At 41.7% G+C, this 24,074-nt stretch overlaps 1 protein-coding gene across 1 annotated transcript in view; it reads left to right on the top strand.

The window, feature by feature from the left end:
* The window catches only part of LOC122562546 (leucine-rich repeat-containing protein 74B-like), a 72,345-nt gene that overhangs the window by 7,990 nt on the left and 40,281 nt on the right, over window positions 1–24,074 (top strand). The window contains exons 3-4 of the mRNA XM_043715462.1: window positions 14,883–15,036; window positions 20,121–20,266. Of these exons, the coding sequence (XP_043571397.1) occupies window positions 14,883–15,036; window positions 20,121–20,266 (300 nt within the window). The remainder of the gene's footprint in view (window positions 1–14,882; window positions 15,037–20,120; window positions 20,267–24,074) is intronic.

Consider the following 24,074-nt stretch of genomic DNA (forward strand, 5'->3'; position numbering starts at 1 on the left):
CTTATAGAGGTTTACAAAATTGAGGGGCATGGATAGGATAACTAGGCAAAGTCTTTTCCCTGGGGTGGGAAAGTCTAGAACTAGAGGGTATAGGTTTAGGGTGAGAGGGGATAGATGTAAAAGAGACCTAACGGGCAACTTTTTCACGCAGAGGGTGGTATGTGTATGGAATGAGCTGCCAGAGGATGTGGTGGAGGCTGGTACAATTGCAACATTTAAGAGGCATTTGGATTGTTAGATGAATAGGAAGGGTTTGGAGGGATATGGGCCGGGTGCTGGCAGGTGGGACGAGATTGGGTTGGGATATCTGGTTGGCATGGACAGGTTGGACTGAAGGGTCTGTTTCCATGCTGTCCATTTCTATGACTCTAAGTTGGGAGAAAGGGAGATAGCAACTACTAAACCAAGAGTAGAGAACACTGGTAAGAATTTACCACAGGATAATAAAGAAGCCCAAGAGGGTGGACAGGAGGTGAAAAGCCTCAGGTATTTTCACTGTAATGGAGTGGGACACAGAAAATTCCAGTGCCGGTGATTTCACTGCCAGAAGGTGAGAGACAAAGTCACAGTGCAGGTCGTTAAAGAAAGGCTCTGTGGGAAAAGATGTGGTAAAAGAAGCTAAGCAAGTGGCATTAGTGAAGGTAATAAAGGAGACCCCACGAAGAGCTGAGGAACTGCAGGAGAGTGCACAGCCTCGGCAGGGTCTTGGTACGGAGTTAGTATCTGATCTCTACAAAGGATTAGCCTCTGTGGGTAAAGTTTACTCAGAAAGAACAGGGGTAGAAGGGCAAGAAGTTATAATTTTGACAGATGCAGGATCTAACCAGTTGCTGACAGTAAGGGATGAGCGACTATGCACTCTTTCCGATCTGTTATCAGAGAGTGGTAATTTGTGGGATAGATGGATAGAAATTTCGCGTTCCCCTCTGTCAGATCAGGTTGGAGTGCCAACCCCAGGCTGGGGAGTTACAGTGGGAATGATTGACAGAGTGTTAGTTCTAGGAACTCAGTTTGTTTTGTGAATTATTTGGCAGGGTCCAAGATGGGAGGGACTCCCCATGTTGTGGAGAAGCTCAAGGAAGACCAAGGAACTGAGGGGATAATATCCTGGTATTTCTGTGTGGTAACCAGATCCCATTATCATAAGTCACTGTGCAAAACAAGAAGTAAAGAGAATGAACAAAGAGTTGAGATTCAGTTAGCAGATACCCTAAAAGCAGATACTCATGAAAGACCTGAACAGGCAGGGGGTCAGACAGATGTGTTTAGTCCTGAAAGGCTAAGAGACTTGCAACAGCAAGACAAGATGATGTAAGATATGTATGTCGATGCGTACTCCAATAAGGAAGCAGAGAATATTCTGGAGGGTTATTATCTGGAAGGTAGAATCCTAAGATGAAAATGAAGACCACGACTGGTTCATGCAGAGGAGAAAGGGGTCGAAGTGCACCAGCTTGTGTTGCTGGTAGCATACAGGTAGCACATGAACTAGCTGTAGGAAGTCACTTCTGGGTACGAAAGACTCAGAGTAAGGTACAAAAACATTTTTCTGGCCTGAAATGCACAAGGGTGTAGCTAACTTTTGGCATACATGTCATACTTGTCAAATGGTAGGTAAGCCACAGGCAGTTATAAAACCAGCACCTTTGTTGCTAATTCCCGCATTTAAAGAACCTTTCACAAGGGTTATAATTGATTGTGTTGGTCTCCTCCCTAAAACAAAAAGTGGGATCAAGTTCTTGTTAACCATAATTGCTGTGTCTACCAGATTTCTGGAGGCAACACCATAACAAAGTATCAAAGCAAAAGGGCGGTAGTAGGAGTTAGTAGCTTTCTTCACACGGTATGGGATACCAGAGAGATTCAGTCAGACTGAGGGTCAAATTTTACTGCTAGGCTGTTTTAAGGAGGTTATGGATAGCTTGGGTATACAGCACTTTAAATCCAGTGCGTATTATTGTGAATCCCAGGGAGCATTTGAAAGGTGGCGTCAGACTTTGAAGACCATGTTTCGAGCATACTGTTAAGATTACCTGAACGATTGGGATAAAGGTATCCCATTCGTATTGTTTGCCATCAGAGATGCCCTAAATGAATCTACTCAGTTCACTCCCTTTGAGTTAACATTTGGGCATGAAGTGAGAGGCCCTTTGAAATTAATTAAAGAAAAATTGACAGGACCAAAGTCTGAGATCTCGCACTTAGATTATGTATCGGAGGTGTGGGAGAGATTAAATTGAGTAAGTGAGTTAGCTAAACGGCACCTAAAGAGGGCATGGTATAGAATAGGTGGCAGATAAAAGTTCTGAGATTTGGATGTTTTCCCAAGGGGATGACATGTTAGTACTGTTACCAGTGATAGGAGATCTCTTCAAAGCTGGATTTAGTGGTCCCAATCAAATTAAGAAAAAGTTGAGTCAGATGAACTATCTAGTAAAGATGTCAGATGGGGTGATAAAAAAGGTATCGGATATGTCATGTGAACATGTTGAAACCGTATTACACTGGAGAGAAAGAACTGGAGAAACAGGTGTTAGTTACTGCCCCGCAGAGTGAGGAATCCAATCCAGATGATGTGCCTCAAAATAGGTTAAAAAATAAAGTAGTCCTTGAGGAGTGGGATAGGTTATTAGTAAGCTGTCTTTCTCAGGAACGTAGAATGCAGTTGAAACATTTGTTACTGCAGTAAAAGGACCTGTGTAAGAATCAGATGGGGAGGACTAATGCAGACGTAGGGAATATTGCTCTGATAAAACACCACCCCTATCGGCTTAATCCTTTCAAAACCAGACAGGTCCAGATGGAGGTGGAGGCCATGCTCGACAAGGACATCATCGAACCAAGCCAGAGCGAGTGGAGTTCGCCGAGCGTCTTAGTTCCCAAACCTGATGGGACTCAATGATTCTGTGTGGATTTTTGGAAGTTCAACACTATTACAAAATCTGACTCCTATCCAGTTCCTAGGTTGAATGACGATATAGAGAAAGTCGGACAAGCCAGTTACATCACCAGGTTGGACTTAAACATACCTGCCAGTAACCATGCATTATGTAACCCCAAATGGGTTATATCAGTTTAAAGTAATGCCCTTTGAAATGAAAAACACACCTGCCACATTCCAAAGACTCACGAACAGAGTTGTGACTGTGCAGTCTATTTGGATGATGTAGTGATCTTCAGTATGTCCTGGAAAGATCACATGGTACAGTTGGCAGAGCTCTTTTGAACAACTATGAGAAGCAAAACTGGTGATAAGCTTAAACAAAACTGAAATTGCGAAAGCAGAGGTGACGTTCTTGGGACATAACATCAGTCATGGAATGTTGACCCCACAGAATCCAAAGACGAAGGCCATTGAGGAATTTCCATGACCAAACTCTAAGAAAGAGGTGCTTCAATTCTTAGGACTCAGCAGATTCTATCGGAAATTTGTTCCAAATTTCAGCAGTAGCACCGTTAACCGATTTGCTAAAGAAGAACAAAGTTTCGGTGGACAGAACCATGTCAGGAGGCATTTGATCATTTGAAAGCCATAGTAACCACCAAACCAGTTTTAGCTGCACCAAACCTTTCAAAACTTTTAAAGTCGCCATCGATGCTAGTGACATTGGAGTTGGAGTTATAGTCCTGCAGGAAGATGAGGATGGGATTAAACTGCCAGTTGGTTACTTTTTGAAGAAAATCAACATCCACCAAAGGAAATACTGTGATCGAAGGAACTATTGAGTTTGGGACTGGCCTTACAATATTTGTTCGTATTATATATTAAATGGTTGTGTACACGGATCACAATCCGCTTATATTCTTAGAACGCTTTAAAGACAAGAATATGAGACTATTTCGTTGGCGTCTTAGGTTCCAGACTTTTAATTTAAAAATCATACATGTGGGTCATAAGAATGTAATCACAGATACATTGTTGCAGATTTAACTGATAAATACAAATCTCATCTAAAATGTATTTAATGTATATGTGAACAACTTAAGGTGAACTTAAATTAATCTTCAAAGTTTGTGCGAAGATTTGTAGCTCGGGTGCTCGTTGTTGTGGTTCTGTTCGCCGAGCTGGAAGTTTTTGTTGCAAACGTTTTGTCCCCTGGCTAGGCGACATCATCAGTGCTTGGGAGCCTCCTGCGAAGCGCTTCTTTGATGTTTCCTCCGGTGTTTATAGTGGTCTGTCCCTGCCGCTTCCGGTTCTCAGTTTCAGCTGTCCGCTGTAGTGGTTGGTATATTGGGTCCAGGTCGATGTGTTTGTTGATGGAGTTTGTGGATGAATGCCATGCCTCTAGGAATTCCCTGGCTGTTCTCTGGGGAGAAAGTGAGGTCTGCAGATGCTGGAGATCAAAGTTGAAACTTTATTGCTGGAACAGCACAGCAGGTCAGGCAGCATCCAGGGAACAGGAGATTCGACGTTTCGGGCACAGGCCCTTCTTCAGTCTGGCTCTGTCTGGCTTGCCCTATGATAGTAGTGTTGTCCCAGTCAAATTCATGTTGCTTGTTGTCTGCGTGTGTGGCTACTAAGGGTAGCTGGTCGTGTCATTTCGTGGCTAGTTGATGTTCATGTATGCGGATTGTTAGCTGTCTTCCTGTTTGTCCTATATAGTGTTTAGTGCAGTCCTTGCATGGTATTTTGTACACTACATTCGTCTTGCTCATGTTGGGTATGACACGACCAGCTACCCTTAGTAGCCACACATGCAGACAACAAGCAACATGAATTTGACTGGGACAACACTACTATCATAGGGCAAGCCAGACAGAGAACAGCCAGGGAATTCCTAGAGGCATGGCATTCATCCACAAACTCCATCAACAAACACATCGACCTGGACCCAATATACCAACCACTACAGCGGACAGCTGAAACTGACAACCGGAAGCGGCAGGGACAGACCACTATAAACACCGGAGGAAACATCAAAGAAGCGCTTCGCAGGAGGCTCCCAAGCACTGATGATGTCGCCTAGCCAGGGGACGAAACGTTTGCAACAAAAACTTCCAGCTCGGCGAACAGAACCTTTAAATTAATCTGTTATTAAGGTAATGTGTTTTTAAAAAAAGAAAAATATGATTAGATTACTTAGTGTTGAAACAGGCCCTTCGGCCCAACAAGTCCACACCGACACGCCGAAACGCAACCCACCCAGATCTATTCCCCTACATTTACCCCTACCCCTAACATTGCAGGCAATTTAGCATGGCCAATTCATCTAACCTGCGCATTTTTGGACTGTGGGAGGAAACCGGAGCACCCAGAGGAAACCCACGGAGACACAGGGAGAATGTGCAAACTCCACACAGTCAGTCACCTGAGGCAGGAATTGAACCCAGGTCTCTGGTGCTGTGAGGCAGCAGTGCTAACCACTGTGCCACCGTGCCACCCCTTTCTTTTCATCTTTTCATTATGATGGTCCCTTTATTCTTCAGGGGGCAGGTGTTATGAAGATGAGTGTACTGTACCTTTTTAAGAAAGTTAAAAGCTAGTAGAATCACCTGACAGCACCAAATGTTCTGAAAAAAAATATAATGTAACATTTGGTTGAACAGCTCGATTAGCTGGTTGGCCAAATTTGAATTTGTTTTTGTCTCCAGGCAATCAGTTTAAATTATACCATGAAAAATACTAAATTCCAATCATTTGAATTTGGTATGTTGACAAACTTCAAAGCCAATGACACAATCTGATGCTTTGGGGATATATGACCAGGGAAAATTGAACAGTTGAGAGGAGAACTGCAAAATACCAGCTTGTAAAGACTGCACAAAAAATAGCTCTCTTAAAGTTACCTTTATCGATCAGTAACCTGTGAAGCAGAATCCCCAAAAAGAAGCTGAAAATGTGTTGCTGGAAAAGCGCAGCAGGTCAGGCAGCATCCAAGGAACAGGAGAATCGACGTTTCGGGCATTAGCCCTTCTTCAGGAAGACAGGAATACAGAGAAGAACCAAAAGCTGCCTGGTTTTGAGATAAGAAGTTTTGTTTTGTAAATCTTACTCGGACTAGTATTACAGAAGTGAAGGTAAAAACTAGATTAGAGGAAGGAGTTGTAAGTAGCTGTTAGTTAATTATTCTCTGTTATACTTTATTTCTTAAAGTTGTTAATTCTTACTTTAAATTTTTTTTGCCCTCTCGAATTTACAGATTACTGCACGGGATAAATCTGTTCTGTGTTGCTGGTTTAAATTAAGCCAGAGGGTTAATCCCATGTCATAACAAGATTTATAAAATCATGAGGGGCATGGATAGGGTAAATAGACAAGGTCTTTTCCCTGGGATGGGGGAGTCCAGATCGACAGGGCATGCGTTTAGGGGAAAAATTTAAAAGGGACCTAAGGGGCAACCTTTTGCTAGTGCATGTATGGAATTAGCTGCCAGAAGAAGTGATGGATGCTGGTACAATTACAACATTTAAAAGGCATCTGGATGGGTGTTTGAATAGGATGGGTCAAGTACTGGTAAATGGGAGTAGATTATGTTAAGATATCTGGTTGGTATGGACGAGTTGGAGCAATGGGTCTGTTTCCATACTGTATATCTCTCTATGGCTCTACTAATCTAGTGATAGTACCACTCTGCCACAAGTAGGAAGTAAATACTTAAATTTGTATGGTGGGGTCCTCCCATGTCCTAAAGCTACTCAGTCCCCATAAAACACTTTTGTTTTCATAGGTGCAATGCATGCCATAATTTAGGATTTTATATTTTAACATTGTTGAGTCGAATACCCTTGCTCACAAGGAAACCAGTCTAAGCGTAACTTTCAGAAGGCAATAATGTCAATTGCTTACTCCAAGGTTTTCACAACTGCTGGAGTATTAGCAGCCAATGGAGTACTTTTTGATGTATAGTCTCTGTTGTATTATAGGAAATTTGGTAGTCAAATTGCTCATAGGAAACTCTCACAAACAGCAACATGATAATGCCAGAACTTCTTTATGACATTTTATTGTGGAGAATATGCACAGTAAAGTCTATCAAATGACATTGAATACCTGATCCTGGATATATTTTTAAATTAGTTAAAAAAATAACAATTAGCCAGGACACTGAGGAAACCTTTCCTCCAAATGGTACTAGGAGAGGGTTCAACAGTGTTTATCCATTTATTAAAGTACACCATTATGACCAGGTCTGGTTTGAATTGTTGGATGAACAATCTATTGAAACTATTGCTTATGTGTTCCATTGTTCAACAGAATAGTTGCTTGACACTTTGAAATTCTTCACATACAATTGCTTTCACATTTCAAAAAGACACAGTCAGAGCACTTTGTCTTGCACTCATCAGGACATGAAAGAAATGTGCAACCTAATCTTCTGAGAGCCTCAACATCTTGTCATTGAGCAATGTTTTAAGCTGTACACTACCAGAGTTTTACAATTACTTTACTCAGTGTTATTGTCAATGCAGAACTGTAACTACCTGCATTTTGTAAAGCTCTCAAATGCTCGAAGTTGCAACCCATCTTTGGAAGGGCTTTACGTACAATTGTCCTGCCAGGATTGTCCACAGTTCAAACAAATACCAAATCAGAGCTTTGTACAACTGTAACAAAACTTGCACCATTTATATTTCAACTTATGTAGCTTTCATTCATAAAGCCACTTGCCAATGCTAAAGATCAAGGTTTGAACATAAATAATGCCCACATCTGTATCAACATCCTACATGCTAGCAAAGAATCAATATCTTAATGAGTCTTCCTTTTACTGGGCAACTGGCACATTTCCTTCCATCATCTGCTCTTGTAAATTAACTGTAGATGAGGATCTTGGTATATAGTTTATTTTGGTCAGGTTTCTAAGTGAAATTGCTGAAATTCTTTTCATCACTAATAAGAGACACTACAACCACCGCCCCATGACATTCAACGGTATTACCATTACTGACTTCCCCCACTCTCAACACCCTTTTATTTACCATTGACCAGAAACTCAATTGGACTCAACTCATAAACACAGTGGACTCAGCAAGATGGCGGCGATTCTGTAAAACTGCTGTGGACAGTTCTGTCGAACAGCCAAGGCATACTGGTGTTTTTTGCCATCCCTGGCCAACTTATCTGATGGAATTACTAGTTTAAAACCTTGCAGAACACCCATTTGGGGTGGGAAGGATGCCAAACGGAAAAGGAGTTAGCAAACAGCTGCAGGGAGGACACTCCCCTGTAGCACCAGGCATACCTGAGATGGCAGCCTCTCCTGAACCCCCTGGGGACCTGACAGACTCACAGGAATTGGCTGCGGCGATGGTGAGACTTGCCTTGAAAGTTGGGGCTGTAATTGAGGAGCTCCGTGGGGAGATTCATGCCCAGGTCCAACCTATCGCATCCATGCTTCAGAAGCATGAGCAGGAGATCCAGGGCCTCTGGGAGTGGCTCGAGGAGGTGGTTGGTCGAACTAAGGCTTCGGAAGCTGTGATGGAGTCCTCATCCAGGTGCTGGAGCGAGAGGTGCGGGCCTTGCAAGACCATATCGACAACCTCGTAAATCGAGGTCGGAAGATAAATCTCAAAATTGTTGGGCTTCTTGAAGGTAAGGAAGGTGAGCAGCCAGTCAGCTTCTTTGAAAGCTGTCTGCCAAAGGTTTTGAGCCTTCACATCAAGTCCAGCAGGCTGCAGATTGAAAGGGCTTATCAGGTTACAGTGCATAGGTCAGGGCCAGTACAGCTCCCCTGCCCGGTCCTAGTGCACTTCCACTCATATAATGACAAGCAAAAAGTAATAGAAGCTTCTTGATGACTTGGAAATGATCCGCAGGCACTGCTGTACAAGGAGTCAAAAATCATGTTTTTCCAGGATTTCTCTGCAGCTTTAATTCAAAAGAGGCTGAGCAATCTGGGCATCCAGTACTCCATGAGGTACCCTGCAGTCTCCGTTTCAGCCATGAGGACGCAGTTTATACGTTTGACTCAGCGGATAAAGCTAAAAACTTTGTCGACACTTTAAAATAGATGAACTAGCCTGAAGAATACTGTTAATGTTTGTTCTCTTTTTTTCCTTTGTTTTCCATTTTTTTTTATTCCTTTCTTTCTCCCTAATTTCTTTTTTGAAAAAAAACTTTGAATAAGTTCATTTTTTTTAATATATGAAATTGGATTTTATATGGGAAATCTTGTGGATGTTCTTTGTTGTCTCCCCTTTTATTTTGTTTGTGCTGTTTCTCTTTTAGTCACAAGTAGGGGTGACATGAAGCCAGGGATGGGTGGAGTGCTCATCCTGACTTTGTCTTTTTTCATTTGATTTTAGGATCATCTTTTTTTTTTCTTCTTGCCTAAGGCAAGGGCACAGTCTGGATTTGAAGGAGCTGTGAAGGAAGAGGTGTGTATGGTGGGCAGGGGGAAGAGTCTTCTATTCAGGGTTTTATAGTTGGTTTTCTTTGTAATTTTTTGGTAGTGATGGTTGTTTGTAGTTATGATAGAGTAGGTTTTGTATACGCAATTCTTTGACTCTGAGTCTTTATTTACTTGTGCTTGGCGCTTTGTAAGCAGGGTTCCCCCTCCCAGGGGTTCAAGGGTGTCTGAAAGGGGATATGGCTAAGTGTCTTATTAAATAGTCCACCTGGAATATCAAGGGAAGTCATTCGCCTGTTAAAAGGAAAAAAATGCTTTCTAACCTTAAGAGGGAAAGGGTTGATATCGCTTTGTTGCAGGAAACCTATCTTGATGTTGGCGAACACCTGAAGTTACAACGGGGGGGGGTTATAACCGAGTATTCTTTTCATCCTTTACTACTAAAAGTAGGGGAGTGGCTGTACTTAATCCAGAAAAATCTTCTGTTACTTTATTAGAGCAGGTGAAAGATGAGCAGGGATGGTTTGTGATAATTAAAGCCTGATTCATGGCGGGGGGCAGGCGGGGGTCGAGAAATATGGCATTTTAAATGTCTACTGTTCTCCAGTGCATCCCCTCAAATTTTTGATTACTGCTTTCACTAAGCTGAGTGTCTTTGGAACACAGCACATTATTATGGGGGGGATCTTAATTGTCTTTTGGATCCGACAGTGGACAGGATGCCTAGTGGGCCCCCAACTAGTGCTTCACAGGCCAAGCAGGTGGCTGACTTATGCGAGGAGTTGGGGTTGGTGGATATTTGGAGATGTCTTCACCCTACCGGCAGGGATTTCACTTTTTTTTTCAAACCCACATAAATGTCACACTAGGAATGATCTCTTTCTGGCTCCCTCAGCCCTTCTGGATTCGATTTATGGGTTGCAAAATTGGGAATATAGCTACCTCTGATCACTCAGTGGTCTATTTGGAAGTTAAGGCCAAGAGTGAGGGGCTAGGTTTGCAGACCCTTTTCTCCTTAAGGATTCCAAATTTGTGGAATACCTTTTGAAAGAATTTCAGGAATTCTTGACTATCAACTCAGGCACGGCTAGTAGTCTGTCTATGCTATGAGAGACCACTAAGGCCTTTGCTAGGGGATTAGCTATTTCCTATTCGGCTAGCTGGAAACTACTGAAGGAGGAACAGCAGCATCTCCTTGAGACACAGTTGAAAGCTGCCGAGGCGGCATATTTTGCGCGGCCTTCAGTGACTAAGCTACAGCAGGATCAAGGCCCTTTTGGGCTGCCTTGAATTCAATACTGACACAAAACGTGAAGAAAGAACTTGCTTTTGCTAGTCAAAGGCTGTTCAAGTATGGGGGTAGGCCGGAGAAGTATTTAGCATACCTGACTAGGAAAAAGTGTGCTCCCCAGTCCAATATAGCAATCAGAGACAGCGCCGGGGTCCTTACATACAATGCTAAAATGACGAATGAGGCTTTTTGGAGACTTTACTCTGAATTGTATCAGTCTGAAGGTTGCGAGACAGGAGTGCTAAAATGGAGGCCTTTTTTAAGAACCTAGACCTCGCAAGGGTAACCTTGGCACAGGCCTCTCTCCTTAATGCCCCTTGACAGTTCAGGAAATACAGGAGGCAGCTAGGCAGATTCAGAGTGGGAAAGTGCCTGGCCCTGATGGTCTCCCGGGTGAGTTTTATGAGGAGTTTATAGGGATCCTGTCGAGGCCGATGTTGAAGATGTATAATCACTCCTATATCCATGAATGCCTACTACCATCTTTGAGAGAAGCTAATATTTCCTTAATTCTTTCGGAGAAGGTTCCCGAGGATTGTGCCTCATACAGTCCCATCTCTATTGAATTCAGATTTCAAGATTCTGTCTAAGATCCTGGCGCTGAGATTGGAATAGGTGTTGCCCCATATTGTTGAAGAGGACCAGAGAGGCTTTATAAGGGGCCATGAGTCCTCTAATAATATCAGAAGGTTGCTGAATATGGTCCAAGTTTGTCAGCAACGATCGATTCAGGGGTTGGTGATTTCCTTCGATGCAGAGAAAGCATTTGACTGTGTGAAATGGCCGTATCTTTTTTATGTCTTAGAACAGTTTGAGTTGGGTGGGGTCTTTGTTAGGTGGGTGGAGGTTTTATATATCGCCACCCTCTGTCTGCAGTCATCACCAATGGGGTGAAGCCTGAGAATTTTAGGATTGGTAAGGATAGTCAGCAAGGCTGCCCCCTCTCACCGTTATTAGATTCCTTACAGTGTGGAAACAGGCCCTTCAGCCCAATCAGTCCACACCGACCCTCCGAAGAGTAACCCACCGAGACCCAAACATTGTAACTAAGAATGCTCAGATACCACAGCTGGATTACTAAAGATGCAATGCATCCTGTTATGGTAAGATTACAGGTTTACATCAGAATTCATTTTTCACATGCCCAGGCATAATATGATCAACTCTGTTCACAGCAAGAGGAATCTCTAAAGAATACTCAAAGCCACTACCCTGGGGATCTTTGTAGGAACAACTAGCACAGCAGTACACCTCTATTGTTTACGTTGGTGATAGAACCGCTGGCAGAGTCCAATAGTCAGAACATCCACATAACCGCTTCGGAAGTGGGATCGACGGCATGCAAGATTACACTGTATGCGGATGATGTCCTTCTGTTTTTATCCAAGCCGATGACATCAGTACCCCATTTGATCCCATGTATCAATTCATTTGGGGCTATTTCAGGAAATAAGATTAACTTTGCAAAATCGGAGGAACCTCAAGGCCCTAAGTTCCCTTTTAAGTGGTCACGGGCAGGGTTCCGATACCTAGGCATTTTAATTACCTCCAAGTTTGATCTGTTATTTCGGACTAACTTTGCTCACTTGCTTGACAATATTAGGCGGGATCTCCAGAGATGGGAGGCTCTTCCAATTTCATGGCTGGGCCAAATATCTCTCATTAAGATGAATGTTCTTCCTCGTTTGCTTTATCCTATGCGTATGCTCCCTATAATGTTTGCTGAAAATGTCTTGCTGGAAAAGCGCAGCAGGTCAGGCAGCATCCAGGGAACAGGAGAATCGACGTTTTGGGCATAAGCCCTTCTTCAGGAAAGGGCTTATGCCCGAAACGTCGATTCTCCTGTTCTCTGGATGCTACCTGACCTGCTGCGCTTTTCCAGCAACACATTTTCAGCTCTGATCTCCAGCATCTGCAGACCTCACTTTCTCCCTATAATTTTTCCCAGGTCAACGTTGCGGAAGCTTATGGGATGGTTTGGTTCTTTTGTCTGGCATCATGGGTGGCCCCCATCAAACTTACTAAATTGCAGTTGCCTTAAGGAGGGGGAGGAGTTGATTTCCCAGACATCAGGAGGTATCAATCGGGTTCCCTGCTGTCCTTTGTCTGCGACTGGGTAGGTAACGATCCAAACTCAATATGGCTGGATATCGAGGCCTCCTAGGCAAAGTGCCCCCTGATTAACCTGTTGTTTATGGATAAGATGAAGACAGTTATGGACCACTGCTGGAACCCCATTGTCATTAGTACAGTCAAGGCGTGGAGGGCAATGTGTCAGAGTGAGGTCGCTTATCCAAGACTTTGCCACTTACGCCTATAGTTGGCATGCCAGGGTTCTGACCAGGGATGATGGACTCAAAGCTCAAACTATGGGCAGCGAGAAGAGTTTCTAGTTTGGGAGACTTGTTTGAGGGGAGGTTATGATGTTTTTTGAGCAACCTAGCCGCAAATACGCGTTGCCCAGCAGAGATCCTTTCCGTTTTTTTTTCAGGTTAGGGATTTCACCCAGAAGAAGACTACGCTTCTCACTAAGCTCTATAAGCCCCATACAAAGAGGTTGTTGCTACATTCCACAAGCACCCTTTTGGTTAGTGCCCTCTATCGCCTGCTGGGTGGCAGGGCCTGGCAGGATATTAACTGGTTATGTGAGGTCTGGGAGCAAGAGCTAGGAGTGGAGATCTCTTCTCAAACATGGAAAAACATATGGGAGAATACTTGAAAGATCTCAATCTGTAATAGGGCATGCGCTATGCGGTTAAAAGTTCTGCATCGGGTTCATATGGCAGTGGACCATCTGGTGAAGTTTTTTAAAAAAAAAAAGGGGCATCTTCAGTGTGCCCCAAATGTAAAATAAGTGTAGGCATTCTTATCTATTGCTTCTGGACATGCCCCAAGCTCCGTGTTTATTGGAGAGCTGTGGCAGGAGAGAGAGAGGCTATTGAGGACTGAAGTCAAAGTAGACCCGATAACTCTCCTCTTAGGTCTACCGAATTTACTATCTTTAGACGGACGTGGGAAGAAACTATTTAATGTTCTTGCATACTGTGCATGGAAGAATATTCCGATGAGCTGGGTGTCTGAGAACCCACTGGGCTTGCTGGGATGGTAGAAATTAATTCTGGAGCACATTCCCTTGGACCTTTTTACAAACATGGTTTACCACACAACAGGCCATTTTTATAAGACATGGCAGCCCTACTTGAATTATTTGGGTATAGATTTGTCAACTATCTTAACTAAGGCATTTGTTTAAACAGCACGGTTAGGTTTGTCGAGCCCTGGGCCCTGAAGGGGGTCTCCTGAGTTAATACGGATATATATACAATGCTCCCATTCCTTTGTTTGGGAGTTTTTACGCCGAGCATAGCTGTTCTGTATTGTTCTTATTTTTTACTTTTCTTTTTTTTTGATCTATTAGTTATTTGCTTATTTATTGGTGTTGCCTTGCAAGGAGTAGGTTAGTAGTTAGTAGACAGTCGTTGTATTGTAATTTGTGGGTTTTTTCTTTTTATTATGCCGATTTGTATTTTTCAATAATTTTATGTGTTTGTGAAGTTAAAAAAATTTGCTAATAAATAAATATATTTTTAAAAAAAACACTGGTCCAAGAGCAGGTCAGAGACTAAGGATACTGCGGCGAGTAAGTTGTCTCCCAAAATCTATCTACCACCTCCAAGGCACAAGTCAGGAATGTGATGGAATCCTCTCCACTTACCTGGATGGGTGCACCTCCAACAACATTCAAGAAGCTTGACATCATCCAGAACAAAACAACATGCCTGATTGGCATCATGTCTACAAACATTCAATCTCTCCACCTCCAAAGCTCAGTAGCAGCAGTATGTACTATTTCCAAGATGCACTGCAGAAATTCACCAAAGATTCTTAGAACCTTCCAAACCTACGACCACTTCCATCCAGAAGGAGAAAGGCAGCAGGTACTTTGAAACACCACCACCTGCAAGTCCCCCTCCAAGCCCCTCGCCACCCTGACTTGGAACTATACCGCTGTTCCTTTACGGTCGTTATGTCAAAATTCTGTAATTCTCTCCCTCCCAGCATCGTGGCTGCACAATAAATGGGCTGCAGCGATTCAACACAGCAGCTCACCACCATCTTCTCAAGGGTAAATAGGGATGAGCTATCAATGCTGTCCAGCCAGCAGCACCCATCCCACAAATGATTTTTTTTTTAAATTGTGATGGAACATTTAATAGGTCTGTGATTTGCTGGTATAATTTCCAATATGAGGCTAATGTAGACTAGTTAATCTGATTTCGTTTCAATTTTACACTTTCCAGACAGTTACTCGAGTGCAAAGCAGCTTTCAGGCAAAGGACCACACAGAAGAAATCTGCACACATGAGACACCTATCCACAAAGTATCTGAATTATTTGAGGATATTTCTGATGATGAAATGCTCGATAATGGAGGATTAGATGAAGATCTGGATGGTAAGAAAAATTAAGAATGCCACTGGATTAATGAGAAGCCCAAAATACATCCCAAACAATGGGAGGTGCAATCAAAGATAATGAAACTTCTTCAGTAAAGCATGAAGGCTTAAAAAACTACCCAAGAAATAATCTCCATGTTTTAGTGGGTAATTCCACTGTTTGATGTGACAGTGCACCATAAACATGAATAAGATACCAGGTTAATGATTGTAATGATTCAGTGTCTTTTTTTTTTAAAAAAAAAAAACTTTTTTCTAATCAACCTGTTCAGAGATGTTATTACACAGCTCTGGAGCAGATGGAATTTGAACGCAGGCCAAGGTTCTGTCGGTCCACACGTAGGACCCTCCGTCTGCATCACAAGAGCCCCTTTTAAATTCAAATTATAACATTTGCCATGATAGGACACAAAACTGGGTCTCTAGAATGATATTTGGGTCTCTGGAGTCTAGTAATTCTCCCACAAAGCCATAATAATTCAATAAACCGTTGTTTTCCAAATAGGAGCACAATTGGCCTCCATATTTGAATTAAGGAGTGCAATTGATCCAAGTTTTCACTCCTGCCTAAATAGAGCAGTCAACTGGGGCAATAGTTATTCCAGTTGTTGCCTGGTTATTTAACTTTGAATACTATCTCACTATGTCAATCACTTCAGCTCATTCAGGAAGTGGAACTTGCCAGGTGTAAGCAATGGGGCACAGGTCTCTGGCACAGAGTTTGTCCCTGTTCCTCCAAAAGGAAGGCGAAAGAGGAGCAGACCATTAGTATTGGGGATTTCATAGTTAGGGGGACAGATGGGAGGTTTTTTGGGAACAAGAGAAACTTGCAGTTGGTGTGTTGGCTCCCAGATGCCAGGGTTAGTGATGTCTCTGATCGTGTATTCAGGATCCTTGCGGGAGAGGGGGTGCAGCCCCAAGTCGTGGTCCACATAGGCACCAACAACATAGGTAGGAAGAGAGATAGGGATTTCAGGCAGAAATTCAGGGAGCTAGGGTAGAAGCTAAGAGCTAGGACAAACAGTTCTCTCTGGTTTGTTACCTGTGCTACGTGCTAGCGTGGTGAGGTATAGGGAGAGAGGAGTTGAACACATGGCTACGGTTTTGGATTCCTGGATAATTGGAGCTCTTCCTGGAGTAGGTGAGACCTCTGCGAACAGGATGTTTGGTCTTCACCTGAACCAGAGGGGTACCAATATCCTGGAGGGGGGATTTGCTAATGCTCTTCAAGTGGGTTTAAACTAATTCAGCAGGGGAGTGGGAACCTAAATTGTAATTCGAGTATAGAGGAGCTTGAGCGTAGGCAGATCCAAAATAAAGGTTCAGGGTTGCAAGAGGCCACCGACAAGCAAAATGTTGGTTTAAAGTGTGTCTATTTTAACGCTAGGAGCATCTGAAATAAAGTGGGTGAACTTGCGGCTTGTCTCTGAAATGGCCTCAACATCAAAACCCCAGGTCCAGACCCATGTGTAGAGCAGGGACAGGAATGGTTGTTGCAAGCTCCGGGATTTAGATGTTTCAGTAAAAACAGAGAAGATGATAAAAGAGTTGTTATCAAGGACCGTTTTGTGGTTGCGAAAAGGACATTTGAGGACTCATCAACTGAGATAGTATGGGTTGAGATTAGTAATAGAAAAGGAGCGGTCACCTTATTTGGAGTTTTCTCTAGGCTTTCAATTAGTTCCAGAGATGTGGAGGAAAGGATAGCAAAGCTGATTCTCAATAGTAGTGAGAATGACAGGGTAGTTGTTATGGGGGACTTCAACTTTCCAAATATTAACTGAGAATACTATAGTTCAAATAATTTAGATGGGTCAGTTTTTGTCCATTGTGTGCAGGAAGGTTTGATGACACAGTATGCAGACAGGCCAACAAGGGGCAAGGCCACATTAGATTTGGTATTGGATAATGAACCCAGCCAGGTGTTATATTTGGAGGTAGGTGAGCACTTTGGTGATAATAACCATAATTCAGTTAGGTTTACTTTAGCGATGAAAGGGATAGGTATACACTGGAGGGCAAGAGCCGCAGCAGGGGGAAAGGCAATTATGATGTGATTAGACAAGATTTCTATTTAGGATGGGGAAGGAAACTGCAGGGCATGGACACAATAGAAGTGTGGAGTTTATTCAAGGAACAGCTACTGTGTGTCCTTGATAAGTATGTGCCTGTCAGACAGGGAGGAAGTTGTCGAGCGCTGGAGCTGTGGTTTACTAAGGAAGTTAAATCTCTTGTCAAGAGGAAGAAGGTGGCTTATGTTAGGATGAGATATAAAGGCTCAGTTAGGGTGATTGAGAGTTACAAGGTAGCCAGGAAAGACCTAAAGAGAGAGCTAAGACGAGCGAGGAGGGGACATGAGAAGTTGTTGGCAAATAGGATCAGGGAAAACCCTAAAGCTTTCTAAAGGTACATAAGAGATAAAAGAATGAGGAGAGGAAGATTAGGGCCAATCAAAGACAGTAATGGGAAGTTGTGTGTGGAGTCAGAGGAGCTAGGGAAAGGGCTAAATAAATATTTTTCATCCGTATTCACATTGGAAAAAGACAATGCTGTCGAGGAGAATACTGAGAAACAGGCTACTAGACTAGATGGGATTGAGGTTCACGAGGAGGAGGTGTTAGAAATTCTGGAAAATGTGAAAATAGATAAATCCCCTGAGTCAGATGGGATTTATCCTAGGATTCTCTGGGAAACCAGGGAGGAGATTGCCAAGCTTTTGGCTTTGATCTTTATGTTGTCATTGTCTACAGGAATAGTACCAGAAGACTGGAGCATAGCAAATGTTGTTGCCTTGTTCCAGAAGGGGAGTAGAGACAACCCTAGTAATTATAGACCAGCAAGCTTTACTTCGGTTGTGGATAAAGTGTTGGAAAAGGTTATGAGAGAGAGAAGATTTATAATCATCTCAATAGAAATAAGTTGATCAGGGATAGTCAAAACGGTTTTGTGAAAGGTAGGTCATGCCTCACAAACCTTATTGAGTTCTTTTAAGAAGGTGACCAAACAGATGGATGTGGGTAAAGCAGTTGATGTGATGTATATGAATTTCAGTAAGGCATTTGAAAAGGTTCCCCATGGTAGGTTACTGCACAAAATACAGAGGCATGAGATTGAGGGCAATTTAGTGGTTTGGATCAGATATCAGCTAGCTGAAAGAAGACAGAGGGTGGTGGTTGATGGGAAATGTTCATCCTGGAGTTCAGTTACTAGTGGTGTACCACTAGGATCTCTTTTGGGTCCATTGCTGTTGGTCATTTTTATAAATGACCTGGATGAGGGCATAGAAGGGATAGGTTAGTAAATTTGTGAACGACATAATTGTGGTACAGTTGTGGGTAGTGCTGAAGGATGTTGTTACAGAAGGACATAGATAAGCTGCAGAGCTGGGCTAAGAGATGGCAAATGGAGTTTAATGTGGAAAAGTGTGAAGTGATTCACTTTGGAAGAAGTAACAGGAATGCGGAGACCTGGGCAAATGGTAAGGTTCTTGGTAGTGTAGATGAGCAGAGAGATGTGTGTCCATGTACATAGATCCCTCAAAGTTTTTTACCCAGGTTGATAGGGCTGTTAAGGCATACGTTAGCTTTTATTAGGAGAGGGATCTAGTTTTGGAATCATGTGGTCATGCTGCAGCTGTGCAAAACTGGAGTATTGCGTGCAGTTCTGGTCACCGCATTATAGGAAGGATGTGGAAGCTTTGGAAAGGGTTCAGAGGATATTTACAAGGATATTGCCTGCTATGGAGGGAAAGCCTTATGAGGAAAAGTTGAGGGACTTGAGGCTGTTTTCGCTAGAGAGAAGAAGGTTGAGAGGTGACTTAATTGAGACATCAAAGATAATCAGGGTTAGATCAGGTAGACAGTGAGAGCTTTTTTCCAAGGATGGTGATGGATAGCATGAGGGGGCGTAGCTTCACATTGAGGGATGTCAGAGGTACCTTCTTTACTCGGTAGTAGAGGCATGGAACGCACTGCCTGCAACAGTTGCAGACTTGCCAACTTTACAGGCATTTAAATTGTCATTGGTGAGGCATATGGCCATGAATGGAATTGTGTAGGTTAGATGAGTTTCAGAATGGTTTCACAGGGCGACGCAACATCAAGGCTGAAGAGCCTTGTACTGTGATATTATGTTCTTTGTTCGCTATTGCTATGTTGTATTCAGAAATTGCATGTACACAACTATTGGAGAATCATTACCATCCTGACTTGGAATTATATCACTGTGCCTTCACTGTTGCTCAAACTTTGGAATTCTCTTTCTGACAATGTTGTGGGTCAACCTACAGCACATGGACTGCAATAGTTCAAAAAAACAGCTAACCACCACCATCTCAAGAAAAACTAGGAACTGGCAAGAAATAATGGTCCAGTTTCCAAATCCCATAACTAGAAAAATAAACGAGTTGGTGTCAGCAGCAACAGTAACAAAGGAAAGAGGAAAACCTATCTTAAAATAACAATCTCTCTGTTTTCAATGCATCAATTAGTAAAGCAGTTGTGACTGAGCCAAACGCATTAAAAATGCTTCAGTTCAATTCCTGGTTTGAATTAACAGAAGCGTACCTTCAAGTCCCCAGAAAGGGGGAACGGGGTTTCAATTCTTCATTACTGGCCTATAGAACCATTGCAGGAAGATGTGCATTTGTCAGTGTTGAGTGACAGTTTGTTTCACTTCAGATCTGGTGACCCCATCAACCAAATAGCTAATTAGGTTCATAAAGAATGATTACTTGGGTGACACTACAGAGGAAGTCATGTTCTAAAATCATGCAGCAACAAGGCAACTTTGCTATATATGAGCGTGAAGAATTTTCACACAAATATCAGAACAGTTGTGTTGTGACAGGTTGTATTAAAACTACAGCTTTAATTTAAATAAGGGTATAGCATATTGCATTTCATTATTGTAATATAAAACTTGTTAAATTTCTAAGTGTTATGTGTAAATCTCTTCATACATGTTATGACACATTTCTGGAGCAGATACAACTTGAACTGGTGCCATCTGGTCCAGAGGTAGGGAAACTACCACTACAGTACACCAGAAGACCTTCATTAAATTTGCAATGTTCTATTTCAGAAGGGGTTTTGAAAGCCTATGATCACACAGGGAAAACCAAGTATAAACAAGCATGTGAAACATATGGTGTGGTACCAATCTCTTCCTTCCTGCGGAACATGAATCAAACAGAACTCGTTATGATGCATTATGGGCTTGGCCCTCAGGTAAATTTTAAAATTGTTTACATTTATTTTTTTAAAAGAACTGATACGCTCTTGTTATTGACAGTCTGCTGCCCATTTATCTCGTCCTGACTCTTCATCCCAGATGTTTTCAGAGTTGAAACAAATCCAGAGCTGCTTAAAATATGGTCAGGTTCGAATCCTCGGACACCTGGCATTTCGCAGTTTTCATTGGGTACTAGAAAAGGGTGCAGATAACACTCTGCACTACTTCTAAAGAAGAGTCATACTGTACTCAAAATGTCAACTCTGTTTCTCTCTCTACAGATGCTGCCAGGACTACTGAGTTCCTTCAGTATGTTCTGTGTTTATTTCAAATTTCCAGCATCTGCAATATTTTATTTTTATTCAAGCCCCTTCCGTACCCATTTTAAATATATCCAATAAGCTAAATAATAACCAGAACAAGTGTGGAACTCCTGATCAAAACATATCCACTTGAAAATCTTTGGGGAAATAAAACTTTTGTTCCATCAGCAGGCCTTTTAAAGTATCATTAACACCTACTTAATATTATCAATCTTATCCAAATACACATTGAGATAGTGATCAAAAAAATCACGTAAAGACAAACTTATTATAAAGATGTCAGTTCAACAGTCAACAATTTCTTTTATTTGTCAAAACAGAACCACCTCCTAAGCTTATACTTTTATTTCAAGTACTTTTGTTTATACTTCATTTTATAAAGCCTTGTTTTGATCCTGAGATTTTTCATACCTGCCATCCTCCCTGAAAGCATGGACTCCTTGCAATGATATGCTCGGTATTCAACTACAGGAAGAAAGCAGAGTAGTCAAGTCAATCTTGTTTGCACCCAAAATTCGTAATATACAATTTCTGCAAAACATGTAAAAATGGATGACCACCTTTTTAAAAATAGCTGGCTGAGCCCTAAATTTGAGAACTAAATATATACTATGGGAAAAGAGATGTGTGTCCAGTCTGTAAAGAAGACTATCACTTTAAAATAACTTAATATCTTGAAAATTCTTTTTATTGCACTGTATTTCATCATTTCTTATCAGGGTTTTGTGTCCAAATTTAGCTTGTTTTTCCTTGGAAACCAAACCTTCATAATCTTGTACATGTCAGGTGAAAATATTTATCTTCAAAGGGAGTACATGGAGTGTGAACTATTGCTACAGCTACAACAAATTGTATAATATCAGAATTGTAAAAATCTAAGAGATATAAAATCATAATTGTTGCTGTGGCAGAATCTTTTGAAAACTGGGAAGAATTTCCAATGATAAATTTATTCAGAAAAGTTAGAATCAGAAGGTCTGGAGCTTTTCCTTCTCAATCTTGGAAATGTTGACTTTTGATACTATTTGGTATATTTTCCAGCATTGTTAGTTATGCTGAGATCCTACCATTAGGACCATTTAGTAAATTTTCATTGATGTTTTATGATATTATGATTTTATTTGTTATGATTTATGTTGTGGTTTCTTGGCATCAGTTACATTTGATGCACTAGTAGTAGCGAAGCCTTGCTTTGTTTTTGGTGATGCATGTTATTTTGTGATAAATGGCTAAGTTGAATGTTTCCAGCATTTTCAGTCAGAAAGAGTCATTACCATGAAACTTTGTATTATTTCTCTCATCAAAATGCTGAATATTTGTCTTTTTGAAGTAATTGTGATAAATGGTGTTTGGCAGTGGAGATACCACACTTTCTCCTCCACCAGCAGCAATATTGTCACTACCACCCCCCAGGACTGAAGTTAACATCTCCTCCACTGCCCGCCCTATCTGATTATCATTTATTTTACAACATTATGCTTAGATTGTACTATAATAAAAGTTGTGGGTAAGATTGAGGAGGTTTATGGTTGACTGCACTTGATTGTTTTGCAACCTGTATTTTTCTTTAATTTGCTGACGCTTCATTTGATTTACTGGTGAGCTATTGCGTACAAAGGAAATATGATGAAAATTGCATTTGACTTCTTTGGCTTCTCAAACTGAGACAATATCATATTACCAGTCTAAAAAAATCTGACTTGAATTTACATAGTACATTCGTGGCCACAAGATTTCTGAAGCATTTTTGTGGTGATACAAAGGTTTTAAGAGGTATATTTTGTGAAGGAAGGTTGATGTAGAGGTGATGACCAGTCTGCTCCAAAGCCAATAAACAGCTTATGAGACCGTGGGACTTTTAAAGTTGGGACAATAGAAGCAGCATGAATGGGGTAGGGTCAAATTCTAAAAACCAGGATTATTGGTTTAAGCGTGCTGCAGTTGCTGAGGTCTTGAAGCTGGATGTGAAAGCGAGTTTTGAGAAGATTTGCAGCTTAGGTTGAGGTTCTGGATGTAAGTTTGCTGACTAAGCTGGAAAGATCATTTTCAGACATTCCATCATCACATTAGGTAACATCATCAGTGAACCTCTGGTAAAGCACTGGTGTTAGTGACCCGCTTTCTATTTGTGTTTAGGTTTCCTTCGGTTGGTGATGTCATTTCCTGTTCTTTTTCTCAGAGGATGGTAAATGGGGTCCAAGTTGATGTGTTTGTTCTGGTTGGAATGCCATGCTTCTAGGAATTCTGGTGTGTGTCTGTTTGGTTTGTCCTAGGATGGATGTGTTGTCCCAGTCAAAGTGGTGTCCTTCCTCATCTGTATGTTAGGATACTAGTGAGATGAACATCAACTAACCACAAAAAGACATGACAACTCTCACTAGTATCCTAACATACAGATGAGAAAGGACACCACTTCAACTGGGACAACACATCCATCCTAGGACAAGCTAAACAGAGGCATACACAAGAAGTCCAATAAGCATAGCATTCCAACCGGAACTCTATTAACAAACACACCAACTTTGATCCTATTTACCACCCTCTGAGGGGAAAAAAAACAGGAATTGACATCACCACAGGAAATGATACCACAAACCCAAGGAAACCTAAACACATAAATAGAAAGCAGATCACTAACACCAGTACTTTACTGGAGGATCACTGATGATGTGACCTAGTATGGTGGCAAAACATCTGAAAATGAACCTTCCAGCTCAGCGAGCAAACTTACATCCAGCTGGACGTGAAAGCTCATATTCCTCTCTCTTTGTTACAACTAAATTCTGAGGTTCTCCTACTGCTGGAATTGCATGTAAGACAATCTGTTTTATTGAATTTGCCTTTGCCAAGGTTGTGTTTATGGAATGTTATTATATTGGAACAGTTAATTCATAGTAGTTCATTAACTATTTTAAGCATTTTTATAGTTACAGTTAAACCCAATTATTTTCTTTTTATTTTGTCTGTATTTTAACTGTAACATACAACAATCTCCTGCAAACAACATTGTGATAATGACCAAATATTCTGTTGTGATGGTGTTGTTTGAGAGATCAATATTGACCAGGACACTGAGGAAAACTTCTCTGTTCCTTGTAATAACACCATGGAATATTTCGCATCCATCTGAGAGAGTTTGTCATGTCATTCAAAAGACAAAAAAACACATTTTTCAGTGATTTGTTGGACAAAACTAACATCACCTTTCTTCATTGCAGCAAGTGTTTCACATTTTGGTAGTCTCACTGTCAATTTTATATTACTGTTTTGTGTATTTTGTAAAATCTCTCAAGTAAGGCAATGTGAGCCTTGCTGGCTGGCCAGCATTTATTGCCTGTTCGTAGTTGCCCTTGAGAAGAATACGGTGATGAGCCTTCTTGAGCCTCTACAATCCACCTGTTGTGGGTTGACCCACAATGCTCTTAAGGAGCGAATTCCAGGAATTTGACCCAGTGACAGTGAAGTCAAGTCATGTTTGTGA

The sequence above is a fragment of the Chiloscyllium plagiosum genome, chromosome 25 (assembly GCF_004010195.1).
Source record: "Chiloscyllium plagiosum isolate BGI_BamShark_2017 chromosome 25, ASM401019v2, whole genome shotgun sequence".
NCBI classification, from domain to species: domain Eukaryota; kingdom Metazoa; phylum Chordata; class Chondrichthyes; order Orectolobiformes; family Hemiscylliidae; genus Chiloscyllium; species Chiloscyllium plagiosum.